At 41.3% G+C, this 20,270-nt stretch overlaps 1 protein-coding gene across 11 annotated transcripts in view; it reads right to left on the bottom strand.

The window, feature by feature from the left end:
- Nucleotides 1-20,270, bottom strand: part of fndc3a (fibronectin type III domain containing 3A) — a 120,199-nt gene that overhangs the window by 31,198 nt on the left and 68,731 nt on the right. For all 11 annotated transcript variants that reach the window (XM_069190201.1, XM_015341894.2, XM_015341893.2 and 8 more), the window contains 9 exons: nucleotides 16,329-16,486; nucleotides 14,820-14,879; nucleotides 12,783-12,921; nucleotides 8,249-8,302; nucleotides 6,981-7,105; nucleotides 6,049-6,223; nucleotides 3,601-3,687; nucleotides 1,245-1,383; nucleotides 1,044-1,112 (listed from right to left, as the gene is read on the bottom strand). In XM_069190201.1, coding sequence (XP_069046302.1) covers nucleotides 1,044-1,112; nucleotides 1,245-1,383; nucleotides 3,601-3,687; nucleotides 6,049-6,223; nucleotides 6,981-7,105; nucleotides 8,249-8,302; nucleotides 12,783-12,921; nucleotides 14,820-14,879; nucleotides 16,329-16,486 — 1,006 coding nt within the window. The remainder of the gene's footprint in view (nucleotides 1-1,043; nucleotides 1,113-1,244; nucleotides 1,384-3,600; nucleotides 3,688-6,048; nucleotides 6,224-6,980; nucleotides 7,106-8,248; nucleotides 8,303-12,782; nucleotides 12,922-14,819; nucleotides 14,880-16,328; nucleotides 16,487-20,270) is intronic.

Here is a 20,270-nt window from a genome sequence, read left to right on the forward strand (position 1 = left end):
CAAAACGTCTACAATTAGACATGATATAATCCTGATATAAAGAAAATAAAGTCAAGACAGATAAATACAAAAGATGCAAATAAAACACAACTCTAAACTCAATTAAAACAAACAACTCAAAACTCTAGCATGCCCTTTCTATTGGCTTGGGCAGCTAAACAGAGTAGAGACTTCAGAGGGTAGTTCCAGTTGCAAGTGCTGTCAATTTGGCAGGTAAGCTACAACATTTTTCCCAAAGAAAGTTAATTCTCCTCCTGGGGACTCTGGGATGGACACTGCAGGGATGTCCTCCACCAAGACCCCATCAACCTGACAATGTCTTCCCTGGACATGAACCAGCTTTTTACAATTTGTCATTTTGAATTGAACAACCTCAAAGAAAAGCACAAAATGGAACACATGCAAACACATGTACACCCTGGACTTGGGAATCACAAAGGACAATGGGAGCTGAATGTAATGAATATTCTACCACTTCTCGAGATCTAAACTGGTTGCGAGACAAGTGTCTGTTTGTCATTTACATTGAAAATCTTACACTTTAAAAAAAAACTTTAATCTTAAATGATAGACCAGTAGGTGGTGCTCTTCCCTCTTGAAACAATTTTCAAACCAGTGCCCCAGTATGGGGACCTGGTACACTGTGCTGCAGGAGGGGCCATTTATCAGATAAGATGTCAAACTGAGATCCTGACTATTTTGTCCCATGGCACTGTTTGAAATGGTAGGATTATTAAGGCTGCATTCCACTTGCGGCTCTCTATGGTGAGTTTAATGTTAGAAGCAGTTTCTCTTTTCTCCCCTGATGCGCCGTGAAGTGAGTTTGCACTTCAGTGGTGGATGAATTGGTTCCCCTTCTATATATAATGCACGTTGGGATGAAAAGCACTGCATAAATGCATGCACTTCTCATTAAACAAGTTAAAAAATTCATAAGGTAAACAGAGAGTAACAACCATGGCTGAGAAGTATAAAAATAAACTGGATAAATACTTAACAGGGTATAGTATAAATTTTAAAGAGTAATATACTTTTGAACATACCATTAGTCCCTTCTGCCATCTCCACAACGTACTTTGTGACTGGTGATCCTCCATCATCTTTGGGAGCATCTGAAAAGGTCAAAGTTTAGAAAATGGGCAGGTATAGATTTTGGGTAACAGTCACTAGCTTCTCTTTCTTCCAGAGGTCTTGTGAATTACGAATGGTTCAAGGAGTAGGGAAGGTAACAGCAGAAGCCTCACCCCAGGTCATCTTGAAGCTGTTGGCATGAACTTTGCCCTTGACGGCTGGCCTGCAGGGAGCTCCAGGCTTGTCTGGGCAGGTGTGGAACTCCACTGCTTGGCTGGCTCCGCTCTTCCCTTCCGAGTTGTATGCCGTCACCTTCATGGGGCAAAATATATAGAAAAAATGTTTACTTTTTCTTTCAGTTGCTCCTAGTGGAATCTCTCGCTTGGTGGTCAAGTTGTGTTAGGAACACTTGGAGACGGACAGAAGCAAATGCAAAAACATTAAATGGAACAAGCGAGAACTATAAAACCCGCCAAAAAAGTAAAATACAAGACTACTCTAGGTTTCCTCTAGTACCTTCACACCCACAACAATGTAAACTGCCTTCATGCACAAGGCCCATCTACCTGATTTGCTTGTCTGTACAGTTACAGCATGTGCTGGGGGATGTTTTGCAGCTTTTTTTCTATGACCTTTTTACTACTTTGAAATGTAACTTTACTAGTTCAGCCATGAAGAAAATTCAGAGTAGTAGGTACAGTGAGTCTCACATAGCTGATAAGCTTGTGGGTTTGAGTCCCTTCTGTAGATAATGCTGTAGTACCTTGAGAGATACTTCATCCCAATTGCTTCTGTTCACCTGGCTGTATAAGTGGTGACCTGCAATGGACCAGCTTCTGCTCTTTTTAAAAGCTGCAGAAACCAGAATGAGCTCTCAACTAATGAGTCACTGTACTCTGGTATGGACTTTGCCTTACTCTGGTGAAATATATGAATATCATTTTAATACTGCAATTCTGCAAAAAGATCTAGAATTGAAATGTCAATAAAATATGGCTGCAGACTGTCCCAGGGATTCCAAACATCACCCTTAAAAGATTTATAGGAAACCTTCTGGAAACTCATGCACCGCTTAATGCAAACATGGTCCAGTTAAACCTCACTTGAATGGGTTTCACTCTCCTATCCCAGGTTATTACTTGAAGGGATACAGAAAACCCACTGTAAGAAAGGAACAAACTCAATCTCTAAGCCTTGGACAATGTTAGTGCAATCTCATGTTGCACGGTTGCATTTCCCTGCTGGGACTCTTGTGAATCGCAAGTGAATTCCAAAGTGCTTTGAAAATCATTAAATTAAACCAAGACAATCGCCTGTATGCAAATTTCATTACTTCTGGAGCTAAACTGGCAGCATGGAGGAAGCTGGGTGTCCGGTGCTGAGTGAAACATCAAATACCTCAAAGCAATATCATTTGAGTAATGAGCTTTTCCGCCCGCTCTGAAGCCTAATTCAGTTTCAGTGATGGGGTTGCACATAATCTTGCTAAGCAGAGGAAATATAAAGCAGGCAGACTCCTGGGTTGTAATGAACTTTAATTGTCAATAAAGGATTACCCAGATGAATGGCTTGTCTGAAACCTGTTCACCACCAGCCATGATTCTCACATTATTCTGTAATCCCTGCATTACACAGACTGACAGCAACGCATAATAGGAAGAACGTTAGCAGAGCCTATCAGTCACTTCTGAACTGCTTTGACTAAAAAAAAAAACATAAGCAGTAGAAAGCTCTAGCATGCTTAGAAAAATTGCTGGCAATTGGCAATTGTGTGGAGCAGGGATGGTCAATCCAGGTGCTAAAGGGCCTGGGTGCCTTTATTTCTTTAACAAATCAGCTCTTAAACTCAATTAGCTCATTATTGGCTTGATGGCACCAATTTAACAGCTTCTTCCAGCTCCAGGTGCTGCAGCTTTGAAGAGACCTGCAGACACACCGGCCCCTCAGGGCACCTCAGTTCTGTAAACTATCACTCTGAAATGTCGGAGAAAAGCAGGGTTCTGTTTAAACTTCCTCAAAAGTTCAGAGTGTCTCCATATACCATCATAAAATACAAATGCTATCAAATGTTCTCACTCAGGGCTAATTTTTCTAAACCGCACAAAAACATCTTGACTGCTTTACTTGTTCTATCAGCATGTATCACTAAGTTTATCATCATTACTTAACTTATTTTGCCATTTTTATTTTTTTAATGTAATCCAGGAGGTCCCCTGCTGAAAACCTGTGTGCTTTCTAATTATGTCAGCCCTTGAAAAAACCCAATGTTCTTTGCTGCTGTGAGATGACTCCCTTGCTATTAGGGAGAGGTCTAATGATGTTAGCCATTGAGAAGTGTGAGTCATTCACAAGATGATGAATGGGAGCACAGAACCTGATCACTCTTCATCCTGGCATTTTTATATTGAGATGGACTGTAAATTAAATTTAGTTAAATGCCAGACATGATCAAATGCATACACTGTGTGCATGAACATCACAAAAAGAAAATCAAGAACAGGAAAAGAAAATCTATGGGAGTGTTCTTACCCGAACCCTGTACTTGGTACTACGGCGAAGGTTTTTTATTGTGCTAGAGAGTTCATCTCCATCATATTTTGGCTTGAACCCATATCCCTTAAGAGAACAAAGAAATGGAATAAAGGAAAAGACTATTATTAAAAGCGTATAGACAAGATGAGACCATTAATCCTGTTTTGTACTTCACATCCATCAGATTTGTTATAATTCCCCTAAGAAACACGAAAACAAAAACAGTGTTGAGAATGCTCACAGGAAATAGTTTTAATTCCAGCTTCGCAGAGATTCACAATTGGTCTTGCAAGGTTTTAAATATTCAAGACTCTAGACTCATCAAATGGGACAAAAGTAACAGTTATAACAGTCTTGGCTCACTTACGTCACTCCAATTTGAAGTCTGGGAATTTGCTAGTAGATAAGACAGCCCTGGCCAGCTAATCCCAACACTATTCCTGTCAGCACTCTGCTTATTGTCACCTCTGTTGATTGATGAAACCAAGGCTAAGAAAACAATCTAGATTTGAAGCAAGCACCTTTTTTGCCTGTGCCACTAGGGGGACCCTTTATGGAGGAAAAACAGCTTATTGTACAAATGAGAGAAGACCTGCTTATTTGTTAGTAGCTAATTGATCCGAAGATCTCATCCAGATAATCAGCTTCAACAATGTGGCGGGGTAGCTTGTTTCAGACTCCTGCAACACTTTGGGTAAAGACGTGCCTCCTGTTCTCAGTTTAAAATGCAAATTCAAGATGGTAAATGAAACTAGCAGATTTACTATTAAACAACAGAACAAACGGGTCAGGTCCCTCCTTTTCTTACTTCACTGCTTTTAGAAGGTAAGGTTCTGGAAAAAGTTTTAGACACCATGTAACAGAAACACTGCTGGAGCCTGACTTCAAGTACAAAACTGCAGCCTGTTGGCCCTCTTCCACCTTTGCATTAGGAAAGTCTGGTTGAATTAGCTGCTACTGCCACCTGGTGTTTAAAAGGAAAATTATGATGTGTTTAATATTCTGTCACAAGACATTTAATAATAATAATAATAATAATAATAATAATAATAATAATAATAATTGCTTACACTTATATAGCACTTTCTGGACACTCCACTCAAAGCGCTTTACAGGTAATGGGAACTCCCCTCCATCACCACCTGGATGATGCGAAGGCAGCCATAGTACACCAGAACGCTCACCACACATCAGCTATCAGTGGGGAGGAGAGCAGAGTAATGAAGCCAAATCATAGAGGAGGATTATTAGGAGGCCATGATTGGAAAGGGCCAATGGGAAATTTGGCCAGGACGCCGGGGTTACACCACTACTCTTTTCGAGAAACGCCCTGGGATTTTTAATGACCACAGAGAGTCAGGACCACGGTTTTACGTCTCATCCGTTCTGAAAAATACTGCACGGAAATACTTGATTTGTACATTTCTGCACATTTCTAGAATAATTTCATATATTTTCCAGGTTATTATCAATTCTAAAAATGAAAACTGCCACAGGTTCACTGGTTTGTTATTACTGCCAAGGAAATCCGAACTGGTGAGAAAACAGGACAAAGCCCTGATGTCACCGATGTGGGGAAAACACATCCAAAGCCCTGGCTTATTTCAAAGCTTTTCTTCTAGGAATAGCCCAGACAAACACATTCCCCAGTTTCAGAAAACAGAAGGTGACACTTTAAACTTTCAGTAAACTTGCAGCCTTTTTTCACCTAAAAAACAATTTAGATGCAGACAATACTGATGTTAAAAACCAAAAATGTACAGACATGTGATTTAATCAGCTGTGCTTAACACATACAGAGGTATAGTGCTATTGTGCTGAAAATCTTCCTGCTTTTAAAGGCAGAGTATCCATTCTTAATGCATGCACTATAATCATCAGATATGAGAAAAATCCGGTTAACAAAGCTGCAGAATGTGACTAAATTGAAACAGGAGCAATAGGCAAGAGTGTAAACCACATGAAAGTACATTTAAAACTGAAAACAGGTGGTATTTCTTTACCTAAAGGGTTGCTGGAGTCTGGAACCATGTTATCTAGCCATGTTGTTGCAGTCTATGCCCTAGCTTTTCAAAGAAACGGCTGGTTGAGATCCTTGGATCAATTAAGTAACAACTTCCAAACACAACAGAAGGGCTCCTCTTGTTTGTAACCTTTCTTACATTCTTAAATTTCATTTCTTGTTTTCATGTGATTTCTTATACAGTGCTAGCCTAGGGAAGAACAGTTTGAGAGCACAGAACAAGTTACTTGGCCATGTTATTGAAGTGGATGTCCTGCCTACTCTTAACAAATGGATGGACGACACATTTCCATCAATTAGCCACTCCACTCAATGAGACCTGTACTTGCTTTTGTAACCTTGCTTCTGCTCCGAGAAGGGTGAGTAACTGATGGATTGAAAGGGTTAATCCTGTCTAGGGTGGGTGTAGCAGCAGTCGTTACCGAGCTCTCTTCCTCCATCTCCAGGATGTAGGAGATGTCATCCTCCGAGGGGCCTCCCAGGGGTCTCCGCCACTGCAAGTACAGCCAGGTCACCCCAGCTTTGATGAGCTCTGGGCTTGCTGGTGTAGCTGGAACGCTGCCTGAGGTGTAAAAATCGATGGCTTCACTGAAGCCGCTGTGGAGGAGGAGAATACATATTCAAGAATCATCCTATACTCAGGTGTGAGCTGAGATCCAACAGAATGCAGTCGTAAATGTGCAGATTACAATTGTAACTCAACCTTAACTTTAAATTATGACTTCAATCAGACTAATTCCTTTTTAAATCTTCTCCATTCATTGAGATTTTAGCTCTTCCCACCTCTCCCCTAGACCTCCCTTCATTTGGATACTATTTCTCACCTGCTCTGTCTTGGGTTCTCCTGCGCTTATATGCCATGCCTCCCTTTCCCTTCCACTTGAACATGACTCTTCAGATGAAACTTTGCTCGTCTAGTTTTCAGGGTGGAATTAAGCTTTACTTGTTCATTGGCAGCTTGATGCAGCTGACCCTCTACTTGACCCACTTAAATTTGCTGACTCCCCCAAAAGTTTACAGTCTGATTATATCGGTAAGCTTTCATACAAGCACCAAACCGTGCTTTAAATACTTGATGACCAATTTAGCCCATGTTCGTAAACTACCAGCATCTGAAAACTGTAAATATATATATAAAGATGGAAAGTGAAACTATCAAAAGGAGTAAATGCAAGTCACATAATGGTTATGACATTCAGACTTTAGCTTAACCCAATCTCGTTTTTAATCCATTTGGCTTTACTTTGTTTTTTAATCCCTATTTTTCTGAAGCAGTTTGAGCTGCCCTTAAGGTGTGATATAATGAATGTATTGTTGGGTGTACAAGCACTTCAGCTGGGTGGGGGACTTGTACCTTATGCCCATGTCGTTTTTGGCTGCCAGACGGAAGGAATATTTTGAAGCTGGTGATAGCTTGGTCACTCGATGCTGCTTCTGAGGCCCATAGTAGCATTGCTCAAAGTCCCCTGTCCCTTTTCCCTGAAAACACAAAGGCGTAGGTGAGAACATGAGCATCAGTTCTACACAGTGTAAATGTCAGCTTACAATTCATGTGTGATCCTGACTCTGAGCTTTATGTATCGCTGTATGGATCTTTATGATACACTGGCCTTTCTAGAGACTTTAACCTCAATGGAACCCTTTAGTAGAATGCTTTTCACTCTTATGTGACATCTTTTTCTGATAAATGATATGTCATCTCGGACTCTTAAAGAGAAACTGCAGTCCCAATTTCTCAGAACGGTTATTAAATCTCGGTATCAAAATAAAATTAATTGAAGGTATTGCAAGATTCAGCATGATGAAAGATTGAGCAGGGAGTGAAGCAGATATTTCACCCCAGAAATGGTCAAACACGAGCTGCATGCTGAGATAACAAGCAAGTAGTATTAGTCGATACGTTGAATTCAATTTGGTTTCACTCATGCAAATGAGCTGTTCAGACAACAGCAAGGGCTATGGAGCGGAAAGTCCTCCAAAAATATAAGTCCTGCTAGAATTTGTCTTCTAGGTGGGATTCCATAAGATCACCACCAGTTTAAGTGATATATTCAGGATTTACCATAATTATCTGTTTAAGTTGGTTGGCAGATTGCTCTTATTTGCAAAAATTAGAAAAAGTACCGGAAAATCATGTTGCCTTTTATGTGTTGGTTTCATGAAAATATTTAGAATGAATATAGTACAAAATTTGCATGGGCTACAGCATATAACAGGCCTACTTCCACATCACCAGAAGTTTTGTTGCCCTGTTCTGAATTGCGGACAATTACAGCAATATGGTGCCAAGCACACATTGAAATATTTTCTCTTTTTTTAAGTCAACTGGATGTTGTGCATGTTACCACGTACTTGGTAGTTTCATTGTGAAAATGCAGTCATCATTGCCGATTCCAAAATGTAAAAATAGCCCTGCAGTTCCCTTTTAACTTACCAAATATGACAACTAAAAATAGTCAAAACACAAGAGGACAATTTAAATCAATGTTGACTCAATCATGTAGTAAACAGAGAATTAAAAATGACACTTTTTTTAGGAATACATTTCAATTACCTTGGTCTACCTAAACTGTCTCTGTATACATCAGCAAAAAGTATGATCGATGGACTTGAACTTATTACCTCATCCCATTCCAGAACGTAGTTTTGGATTTTGGAACCATTGTCACATGGAGCCTTCAAGAAAAAAGGAAATCGGTTAAAACGGAAGATTTCCTAACACAACTGAGCTAAACCTGAAACTGCTAATTCACCTATTGACGGACAGCTTAGAAAGATGACTACTGCAGAAGACGATATATTTAGATGTAATATTTTCATTCCTAGAGGACCTTTGATAAAGTTTAATCTAGTAAATTAACTGGCATAAGGAAAGCCTTATGGCAAAACCAAAAGAATGATGTGGAGGAAGTTGTGGAGAAGTACAGGGATCCGTTTAAGACGACAGGTTGCAGATTTAACACTTACTGTCTCAATGACTTACAACCAAATACTGACATTTAAACAGACATTGCAAATGTAAAGTGGATGTGCCCTGATACAGATGGTCATTTGAAACTGAACACAAGGCGTGTTTTTGTTCTTAGGTAATCAAATGTATGCCTGGCATTACCCAAAAATAAAACATGAATTATACTTATTACTTTAATTATCACAAATATAATTTTTTGGCACTTAGAACTGTTGAGAAAAAGCATTCTGTTCCCTGGCAGCTTTGAGTACTGTCTACCATGAGGCCTGACATTATTATAGAACACTCCTGTGATAACGCACAAATCCGTACTTTTTTTGTTTAAATTGGGTGAAAGTGTTAAGAACCTTGGAAGCTACAAGAGACTCAGAAGGTCCCAGCTGAACTATAACTTTATTAAGTCAGTCAAACAATGCTTGGTGGTAACCAATTGATACAACTAGCAAGAAACTAAGAATGGGTACATGTAAAGTAGTAGAGGATATTTAAAATTATGAAGACATTATTCCTTTGAAAGGATTGTTTTTTTTTTTAGCTGATAGAGATGGATAACATTTTCTTATTCTGATTATATTCATAGTCAACAGCTGACAGGAAATGTGCAAACTTAGAAGTAAAAGGACACCTTTGCAAAATAAACAGCTTTCACCTACTGTTGCGAAGCGGTGTTACACAGACTTAGGTTTGTTACTCTTTGCAGAAATTCATTAGGCATTTCAGACCACCCATCCGTTTTCTAACGAATTCATCCAATACAGGGTTACAGGGGAGCCAGAGCCCATGCCAGCAAGAAATGGACGCAAGGCTTTGTACATCTTGAATGACACAGACACACACACTCACACCAGGGCCACATTTCCCAGATGCCATTTTACCTCCCAGTATGTCTTTGGACTTTGGATGAAAATCGGAGCACACAAAGTCCACACAGATAGCAGCCCAGGTCTGGAATTGAGCCCAGGGCCCTGCCTCTGCGAGGCAGCAATGCTCACCACTGCACCACCTTTCTGGCCTATTCCAGATCATTTACAATATTATAAATGATTATACTGCTTCTCATTTTATCTTGAAGTCAGCTGTACTCTCCCCATCAATTATGCATCCAGATGACATGCATCCGAACTGGTTTTATTTCACTTGGTAATTCTCCAAGGGTCCTGCTGCCAATCTCGGAGCTTCCACGGTTTCAGGACCTGTCTGTACCTAATTATAATATTACTATAATTAGACTAGAACTATATTATGGGCTTTTCAGCTGAAGGAGTTCATGACATTCCCCAAATCTTAACTGTTAAATAAGTCAATTAGGCTTCAGGACTGTCTTCATTCTAAGGCCTCCTGTCATTACAAACTCCCTGGACATTTGGAGGGCAGTCAACTACTTTCTTGTCAGCCCCTGAGATTTCATAATCCCTCACCAATGTTGGAATAAACTTTTCCTGTCACATTCCTAGCTGTCTTCCTGGTCTGCAAGACATCTTTATACTCTAAAGATGGGGTGAGGTTCCCCCACTCTGGTCCTGGGTACCCACATATAGTACCTGCTGGTTTTTGCTTCAATTCACATAATTGAAGACAACTAGCAATAGGTTTAATTTCAACTCTCGTAATTGTTTTCAGTTCCTAAATACATGTTTGTTAAGTAACATATGATATCCAGCATTTAAAAAGAAAAACAAAAATTGCAAGTGTTAACCAGGCAACCTGCTGGTCCAACGAAGGACTGAGCAGCAGGTGTGGGGGTCCTGAGGACCAGGATTGGGAACCTCTGGTCTAGGTAATACCGCTGAGGTTCACAGTCTGCGCAAGGGTCAATATCTGAAGAAGAGCCCTCAGAGCCTACAGTGGTGTACTGGAACACCACAATATCCTGTCAACTTGTGGTAACCGTACAAATATTTCACTGTGCTATAGGCAAAATGTTAAACTGAGACTGTTTAACTTTGTCATTAAAGACCCTGTAGCACTGTTGGGAAGAGTAGGGGTGTTAACCTCATGTACAATAGGCTCCCTAAATCAAATCTACTGCTGAAGCAAGTTCTCTGTTCTACCACAGATCTGCACACAGAACCACAGAACTTGCAAAGAACTTCATGGCTGCTGTGTGACACACCTGATAGAAGCTGTGCTTCATTGGTTCTAACAAGGCATGGCATCTATTATAATAATAATAAATAATAATCACGTCCTGACACACATTGTATAATGGTTGAGTAGCTCATTGTTGAAGCTGATATTCTTTCTTCTTAAAAGAAATGGAAAGACATTCAAAATGGTTACTTTATGCTAAAACACTTTACTTTAAAAACCTTTATGCTAGGACAGCATTTGTGGCAGTTTTCCTTATTTTTTTATTCTTATGTTTGAATCCCCCTTTAATTAACCCTCTGTTCCTTTCCTTTTTTATTATGTGACCTTTTGGTGGCAAAATACATTATCAAAGCACAAAGATCTTGTCCAATAGGTTTAAAAAGACTAAAAGTCTAGGTTTTATGTTGCTGGTGTTACTGTAATCTTAAAACCCATTCAAAATGTTTTTACATACAGTACAGTATGCTACATGATATATCACATAGATACTGTAACAAGGAGTTTCCTTAAAATAAAACAGTCCTTTACATGGAATGTATTATGCTTTTCTAATCTCCACGTTCTCATTTACTGAAGCTTAGCTGAGGCCTTTTTTTTCCCCCACACACTAAGGATCATGACTCGTCTTCTACAGATGTATTAAAAAGAGGATATCTAGAGCAAGAGGTTTCCCATGAAGGTCTGCATCTGAGCACAGGCATGACCCCATTCTCAGTCCCAACCCCATTCCATATCCCAGAGGAGACCAAATCAAACACCACCTAGGCCCAGGGATACTATTTCAAGCAAAAGTGAAGTGATAAAAGGTTCTGGCTACAATGAGAGGAAACTGTAAAAAAAAGGCTCACAAATGTGCTGAACCTGTGGTTTATCAAGCATAATAGAGAACACATTTCACATACAACACTTGAGATGAAGTGTCTAATTCAGGACATAGAATTCATTGTGGCTAAATCAAATTATAATGAATACTCTTTGGTACAGTGCACTCGAGTGTTACTATTTTGCATCAGTTTCATTTTCTATTATTTTAGTATTTATATCCATTTATTTTCTGTGCAATAAAATAATTTGCATGTTTTTTCAAAAGGCTAAAAAGCTGGACAGGGATATTTCGAGAAGGCAAATGTCGAAGGCATTTTCCATAAATGGACAGGGTGTGTATCATACAACAAGTTTGTATAGTTTATTCTACCTTTTCAGCAAAACTTCCAGTAATACTGGAATGCTGGTATTGCAGTAACACAGTAATGAAGAAGTCCTGTGTCCTTCAAATCTATTTTCACCAATTTAAATATATCCCTCACTGGCTGGTGGGATAATTTCCCATTCTTCCAAATATCTGGAAGCTGCAAGAACGTACATGATATTGTAACACATACGGCCACCATCGCAGGTTGTTCGAGCCGGCTTACCTGCACGGTGACATCACCGCCCTTCCCTTTGAATAGCAGGGACTGCAGCCGTCGGGCTGATGGGAGATTTCCCTTTAGCTTAAGTGGCTGGGTCTCTGTTGAGTGACGCCGGAAGCCCGGGTTTGAGTCCCCGACGTTTGGGGGCTGACCTGATGTGGCAGCGGCGAGGGCGCATACCCACGTGAACCCCGGAGCATTACATTGGTGTGAGAAGCGGGGTGGGATAGCCCTTCGCGGAGGACGGCGAATTAAGCGGGGGAGAGTGTAACGCATACGGCCACCATTGCAGGTTGTTCGAGCGGGCTTACCAACGCGGTGATGTCACCGCCCTTCCCTGTGAATAGTAGGGACCGCAGCCAGGCTGATGGGAGATTTCCCTTTAGCTTAAGTGGTTGGGTACCTGTTGAGTGATGCCAGAGGCTCGGGTTCTAGTCCCCGATGGTGGGAGACCGACCTGAGGTGGCAGCAGCGACGGTGCATACCCACGTGAACCCCGGAGCATTACAATATGAACCCCCATCACATTTATATCAATCTTTTGAAGGAGGGTTTTTTCTTCTTTTCTTCTAATGGCACTATAACGTGCAAGAAATTCCGAAACTAAACTCTGCTCCTGAGCTGCTGTCACCTCACAGGTCCCGCAGGGAGCTGCATTTTTGTTTGATGGACCGATGATTACCTTCCACTGCAGAACAAGAGTATTCTTGGTCCCGCTGGTCTTCCGCGGAGGGCTGGGAGTGTCCGGCTCACAGCTCAAAGTAGTAAAACTCACAGCTTCAGACGGACTCCCTTGTAAACAGTTGCAAAACACCTGGACTCTAAGGGCAAATAAAGACAATGGACATCGTACCTTAAAGTGCTTTGTAGTATCTCTTCAAAAAGGTTGCCATTTGGAGCATGATTCCGCCAAAACTGTCCTTATCTTACCATATAACAAACTTTTAAATGAAATGTAATTTTCTCTAGTGTCTTTACATAGCTTGTTTTGTCCTTGACAAGGCAGTACAACATGGTGAGATTGTATATACTGTATTAAAAGCAACAGCTCTTTTTCCCTACACTGTCTGACCAGAAAAACTGGGACAAGCCCCCATTTGCCAGTGATGAATTATATTATAAATTGTGTGCTACGCAGAGGGCCTCTAAGGGATTCCAAGGGAATCTGGAACCTGTGCAATTAAGTGGGGTTTGACCCAGACCTTGTATCCCCAAGGCTGATATGTCTTGACAAGAAGTCACAGTGCAGCTTAATGAACTTTTGAAATGGGTTTATTTGAAGGATGGGTCCCTTTCAGAGAGCACTGCAAAACTGTCCTATAAACACAATCATTTTCAAAAGCCTTTTATAATCTATGTACATAAAAGAAATGGAAAGATGTCTTTTAACATTCAGTGGCTCTTCATACTTGTGTTACCATAAATGTCAAGACAAAGACAAAACATGTTTGACAACAAAATGTAACAGGGTGTACAAGGCAAAGGATTATTTTAGGCACCAACCACAAAATGCAAATTCTACTATGCAGAATATATTGTGAGAATATCACAAGTTCATTCCATTAGCTAATCCTGTCACAGCTGAAGTCACAGGTCTCCTGTCTGAATTCTTAACATAAAGGAACTAAACTCTACAGCACATAGAGTACATTTCCTAAAGTCCACTGCAGTAAAAGTTTGTTAAAAACCATGGGATATAACAGAGCTGAATCCAGAAAAGAGAGGCAAACCGCAAATTTGGCCCAAAACCCAAAACGCATGAGATCGATGATTGCGCGGATCTGTCTGCAGGCATATCCAGCATTTTAGTCTATCCAGTCTGTGTCTTTTGACACAGCAGCTGTCCACAATCTACCGATCAGGCATGCGGCACAGGCATGGACAGAGTGATTCCAAGACTGCCGAGTGAGAACTAGACAGTAGAGACACAGCCTGTGAAATGATGAGCCCCACTGAACACTGCTTGATTCTGATGGCAGAATCTGGCTACAGCAACAGTCCCACAGACTGCTTCCATCCACTGAGTGCTGTGCAGATTGTTCAGTGTAAAGGAGGCAGTGTGATGGTATCTTCATCATGATCATCGCAATGCTCAACACAATTTCTAAGAAAATACCTTGATTTTTTCCATAGAGGACCAAAACCACTTTAGAGCATTGTAATGTCAAAGCAACAGCAGGGAGGCAATTTTCTGGCATACATCTGTTTACAGCTGTACAAGGTCAGGAAACCAGTTACTGAATTTAGGAGGGCACTAACATTTTCTCAAAGGATATTGGATGCTGGAAGGTTTATGAGATAAAATAAACAACCACCAAACTTTGGTGTTACATTTGCACTCAGACTCTTGAGCCACATGAGCTCACATAACATTCAGGGATGGGAAAAAATGCCAAAAATTAAAGGGAGCAAATACTTTTTCAGGCCTGTGACTGATAAGCGGTACAGGGGGCAGAGCTGGTATACATGGGAAGCAGGCTAGAAGAGACCTTTCTCATGGTAAACCAGGAATCAGAAAACAAAATCTTGAATTCTGCACGTTTTACACATCTGTCAATTTATCTCAATGTTCTGAAGATCTACGATGACACCTAAAGTCGAGTATACTAAACCTTAAGGAATCCAGTTGAGGGAGAATCACAAAACTAGAAAGGCTATTTCTTTCAGAATGTCAAAAGAATCAGGGCTGAAATAAATAAATGAAGTAAGCAGTACCAACCTTGCATGGTAATCTGTTGCTGGTCTAAGGTCTTCTAAGGCTGCACTTAGCTCTTCACCACTTAAATAAAGCAGAAATAAATGAAAAGTGTAGCAGTTATAAGATGAGCAGGTGATGTCAATGTAGGGCTCCAACTATTGATTCCTTGAGTGTAATGAAAAAAAGCTAATGAAGTACAGGTAACTGCCAAAATAAAGGAAATACCTAAATAAAGTGACTTAATAAGGTGTTGGGCCACCAAGGGATATCAGAACGGCACCTTGGCATAGATTCTGCAAGTGTCTGGAACTTTACTGGAGGGATGGAACAGCATTCTTTTATGAGAAATCCGGTCATTTGGTGTTTTGTTGATGGTGGGGAAAGTGCTCCCATAACTGTTCAATTGGGTTGAGATCTAGTGACTGGGATGGCCATGGTGTATGGCTTGCATTGTGTTCATGCTCACCAAACCACTCAGTGCCCACTCCTACCCTGTGGATGGTGGCATGGTCATCCTAGAAGATTCCACTCCCTTCAGGAGAGAAATGATTCACCACAAGATAAATATGAACACTCAGACTGGTTATGTATTGCTTGCAATTCACCTTGCTCTCTAAGGGGTTGAGTGGATCTAAATCATGCCAAGAAAAAGTACTCTACACCATTACAGAGCGGCCAGAACCCTTCACCATGGGGAAACAAGCACTCACAAGCCTGTAGGCTTCCTTTGGCGTGAGCCACACATGTACTCATTGCCTGTTGAGTACAGGGTGAAGATGACTCATCTGAATATATCAATGGAAAAAGGCCATATGAGTACTGGACCACTTTCCTTTGTTCTTTGCACCACTTGCATTTTTGCCAACTGTATTTTTAGGTTTAACAAGGGATTTATGTACTGCAACCTGACCACAGTATCCCCTTCTGTGAAGTTCTTGACAGGCTGTAGGAAATGAAACAGCTTGCTTACATCTTAAATTGACATTTGCAGTCAACTAATTCAGAGTTGCTGCTCTGTTTGCCTTGTATCTCAAACCAATGCACAGACATCACGGTCAAGGGGTAGACTTCCATGCCAACATCACCTTAGCCACTGTTCTTCGTGAAACATCAGCAAATTGAGCAGTCTTCACCACTGAAGCTCTTGCCAAATGCGCCTCAACAATCACCCCTCTCTCAAAGTCACCGAGATCTCTTCTGGCCATGGCAGCCAAAATAATGGGCAAGTGGGCCTGCCCAGCATTTTCATACATGACCCAAAGCATGATGGGATGTTAATTAAGTCAGGAACAACACCTGTATGGAAGCACCTGCTTTCAATATACTGTGTATCCTTCATTTACATAAGTGTTTCATTTATTTTGGAAGTTACCGGTATATAATACCAAATGCTGCAACTCAAATCATTGTTCCATTAGGCATCTGGTTGTAAGTTTTGCTTTTGAAAGGAAGTTATTGACATATCATAACAACAACAATTTTCTAAGAGGCCTGTTCCTGGCTCCACATTCCTGCACAATTTTCACTCACCTATATGCGGTCTTGAATTTGCCATCTTTCCCACTGTAAGAAACAGTAACTTCATAAGATAAAACCTCAGGAATACTGGCCATGTCGCTTTCCCCATTCACCTCTGGAGAAGGTGGAGACCAAGTGAGGACTGCAGTTCGAGCCTCGATGTCCAACACCTACAAAGCACAGGAGGCCAAAAACACAGAACTTGAGTGTATAGAGGTCTGACTTAAATTCAGAGCCACCAAGCCACACTTCTAATTTTGCAATCATACTCCCACCCTTGCATCACCTAGAACCAAGAGGGAGATACAGGCAACATGCGCACGTCCTTACATGTGTGCTCATCCACCAATGCACAGCAGTTCCGCACTGCTACTGCTGCCATGCACATGCAGAGGTAAGTGCTGGATGGAGGGCTGAGATCTCACTGATGTGGAATACAAGCTCACAGGTACCTGGTAAACAGAGTATGGATCAAGCAACCCTATCATGTTGCTGCTGAAGCCAATATCCTGACGTTTCGCAAATAAATCCTCAGATCCATTTGCAACTAACTACCAAAGGGGCTACAGTGCCTTGCGAAAGTATTCGGCCCCCTTGAACTTTTCAACCTTTTGCCACATTTCAGGCTTCAAACATAAAAATATAATTTTTTTATTTTATGTGAAGAATCACCAACAAGTGGGACACAATTGTGAAGTGGAACGAAATCTATTGGATTTTTGAAACTTTTTTAACTAATAAAAAAATGAAAAGTGGGGCGTGCAAAATTATTCGGCCCCTTTACTTTCAGTGCAGCAAACTCACTCCAGAAGTTCAGCGAGGATCTCTGAATGATCCAATGTTGTCCTAAATGACTGATGGTGATAAATAGAATCCACCTGTGTGTAATCAAGTCTCTGTATAAATGCACCTGCTCTGTGATAGTCTCAAGGTTCTGTTGAAAGCGCAGAGCATCATGAAGACCAAGGAACACACCAGGCAGGTCCGTAATACTGTTGTGGAGAAGTTTAAAGCCGGATTTGGATACAAAAAGATTTCCCAAGCTTCAAACATCCCAAGGAGCACTGTGCAAGCGATCATCTTGAAATGGATGGAGTATCAGACCACTGCAAATCTACCAAGACCTGGCCGTCCCTCTAAACTTTCAGCTCAGACAAGGAGAAGACTGATCAGAGATGCAGCCAAGAGGCCCATGATCACTCTGGATGAACTGCAGAGAACTACAGCTGAGGTGGGAGAGTCTGTCCATAGGACAACAATCAGTCTTACACTGCACAAATCTGGCCTTTATGGAAGAGTGGCAAGAAGAAAGCCATTTCTCAAAGATATCCATAAAAAGTCTCGTCTAAAGTTTGCCACAAGCCACCTGGGAGACACCCCAAACATGTGGAAGAAGGTGCTCTGGTCAGATGAAACCAAAATCGAACTTTTTGGCCACAATGCAAAACGATATGTTTGGCGTAAAAGCAACACAGCTCATCACCCTCAACACACCATCCCCACTGTCAAACATGGTGGTGGCAGCATCATGGTTTGGGCCTGCTTTTCTTCAGCAGGGACAGGGAAGATGGTTAAAATTGAGGGGAAGATGGATGCAGCCAAATACAGGACCATTCTGGATGAAAACCTGTTGGAGTCTGCAAAAGACCTGAAACTGGGACGGAGATTTATCTTCCAACAAGACAATGATCCCAAACATACAGCAAAATCTACAAAGGAATGGTTCACAAATAAACGTATCCAGGTGTTTGAATGGCCAAGTCAAAGTCCAGACCTGAATCCAATCGAGAATCTGTGGAAAGAGCTGAAAACTGCTGTTCACAAACGCTCTCCATCCAACCTCACTGAGCTCGAGCTGTTTTGCAAGGAAGAATGGGCAAGAATTTCAGTCTCTCGATGTGCAAAACTGATAGAGACATACCCCAAGCGACTTGCAGCTGTAATCGCAGCAAAAGGTGGCTCTACAAAGTATTAACGCAAGGGGGCCGAATAATTTTGCACGCCCCACTTTTCATTTTTTTATTAGTTAAAAAAGTTTCAAAAATCCAATAGATTTCGTTCCACTTCACAATTGCGTCCCACTTGTTGGTGATTCTTCACATAAAATAAAAAAATTATATCTTTATGTTTGAAGCCTGAAATGTGGCAAAAGGTTGAAAAGTTCAAGGGGGCCGAATACTTTCGCAAGGCACTGTATATGGTCTATATGGCCACCTCTCCTTTTTAACATGTTCTGTGTATGTTTACTCAGCCAGTCATTCAGTATCACTTAAGGAATCCCTTCTGAAGAAGAAAAACAGCAGAGGGCCCCGATCTGCAACAAAACCTTTACTTAAGGAAATTCAAATTGGTTTCTCAAGTTATCTAGTCAAATAAATGTGTACAGATTTTTACATCAAAATGAACAATAGCCATCCTATACTTTTTAAATTGGACTCTAAAATGACTGAACGTTCCTCAATCTCTCCCACATTAAAATATATAGTTCTTGACGGATAAATTGTTTTTCCTTTTTCTCCTGTGTGCTTACATGGGGAAAATCAGACCCAGAATATGAAGAGTAACCAACACTGAGCATAAAGCATCTGTCTTTCAACCAGCAAAGATGCTTGAAGACTCAAGTGTGATCGTGTTCATATTGCACTGAGAATGCCTTTTACATAATTCCCAACAGCACACAATTAGGTGAGGTCCACCAGGGCCTGTGGGTGAGGGCGCAGGCTTGAGTCAGCTAGGATGCCATGGTTTGCTGTGCAACACAGACTCCTGGCACTGCCAAATGCCTGCCATAGTCATCAACAAGAGGTATTTTGCTGCTCCCCTATGTTCCATCCTTCCTGCAAGGCACCGTGGAGCCTCCAGTGTATCAACTGGTGGTGACAAGCAAGCATGTTGGAGAGCTGAGCATGCAGGGCCTCGCCCTCCCCGTGTTGCACAGAGTCTGTAACAGACAGCAGGGTTCTTTCACAGCTGGCAGACCCAAAGGCAAAGGGTGCAGAACAGATACACAACTAGTGAATCCCAGCTTACAAGAAACATATCTGGTATCTGGACCTTGCTCTAAATGCAGAATGTAAAGAAGGCGTTCCTGCAACAACTACGATACAAAGAGAGCAAAGGGAGCATTTTGGGGAAAACAGGACAATTACAATGTCTGCCTGGGCTTGCCTATTCACATTTAGCAAGAGATGCACAGTTGCACAATAGTTAGCAATGCTCCCTCACAGTGCCAGGGCCCTGGGTTCAATTCTGAACCTGGGGTGTTTAACTGCATGCAGTTTATGTTATCCCTGTGTTCATTAGGGATTCCTGCTTCCTCCTGCAATCTGGAGACATACTGTGTCACACTAACACCAAGGCCAATTTTCTCAGAAGCCAACTGTCCTACTAGTATTAGCGTCTGGGAAAACTGGCCCTGGTGTTAGTGTGCAAACCAGCTCAACAATGGACTGGTGTCCTGTCCATATCCTGCCTTGCACCTGTTGCTTGCCAGGATATTTTCCAGCTCCCCCACAACCCTGTATTGGATACAGTGGTTAGAAAACAGACGGATGATACTTGTTTTCCTATACTCAGGGGACTTGCAAAATCATATACAAAAATGAAAAAGTACTATGGATTTCTATTGGTGTGAATAGGTTCCTTTAGGTCAGTAAATGTACGTGCACTTGGCATCTCTTTTAAGGTAAAATTAGCTCTGACCTTGTGGAGATGGTAAAAAGCAAGAAGCCTGGCATTTCTCCATTTGGCCTCAGGGGCAAAGGTTTTCTCAAATGCTTTGTTTCGAATTTTTTTTTAGCTCTGTCAAACGCAGGTTTAATGTGGAAAACTTTTACCCTGAGCTAGATAACCTTCATGTGTGTTGGCATTACAAATGATATCCTTGTGCAAATGTGCCTTTAACTACAGTACGTCAAGGCCTTCAGGCCTCCAGTCTATTTCTGAACTTCCAAT

Source organism: Lepisosteus oculatus, chromosome 5 (assembly GCF_040954835.1).
Source record: "Lepisosteus oculatus isolate fLepOcu1 chromosome 5, fLepOcu1.hap2, whole genome shotgun sequence".
Classification (NCBI taxonomy): Eukaryota; Metazoa; Chordata; class Actinopteri; order Semionotiformes; family Lepisosteidae; genus Lepisosteus; species Lepisosteus oculatus.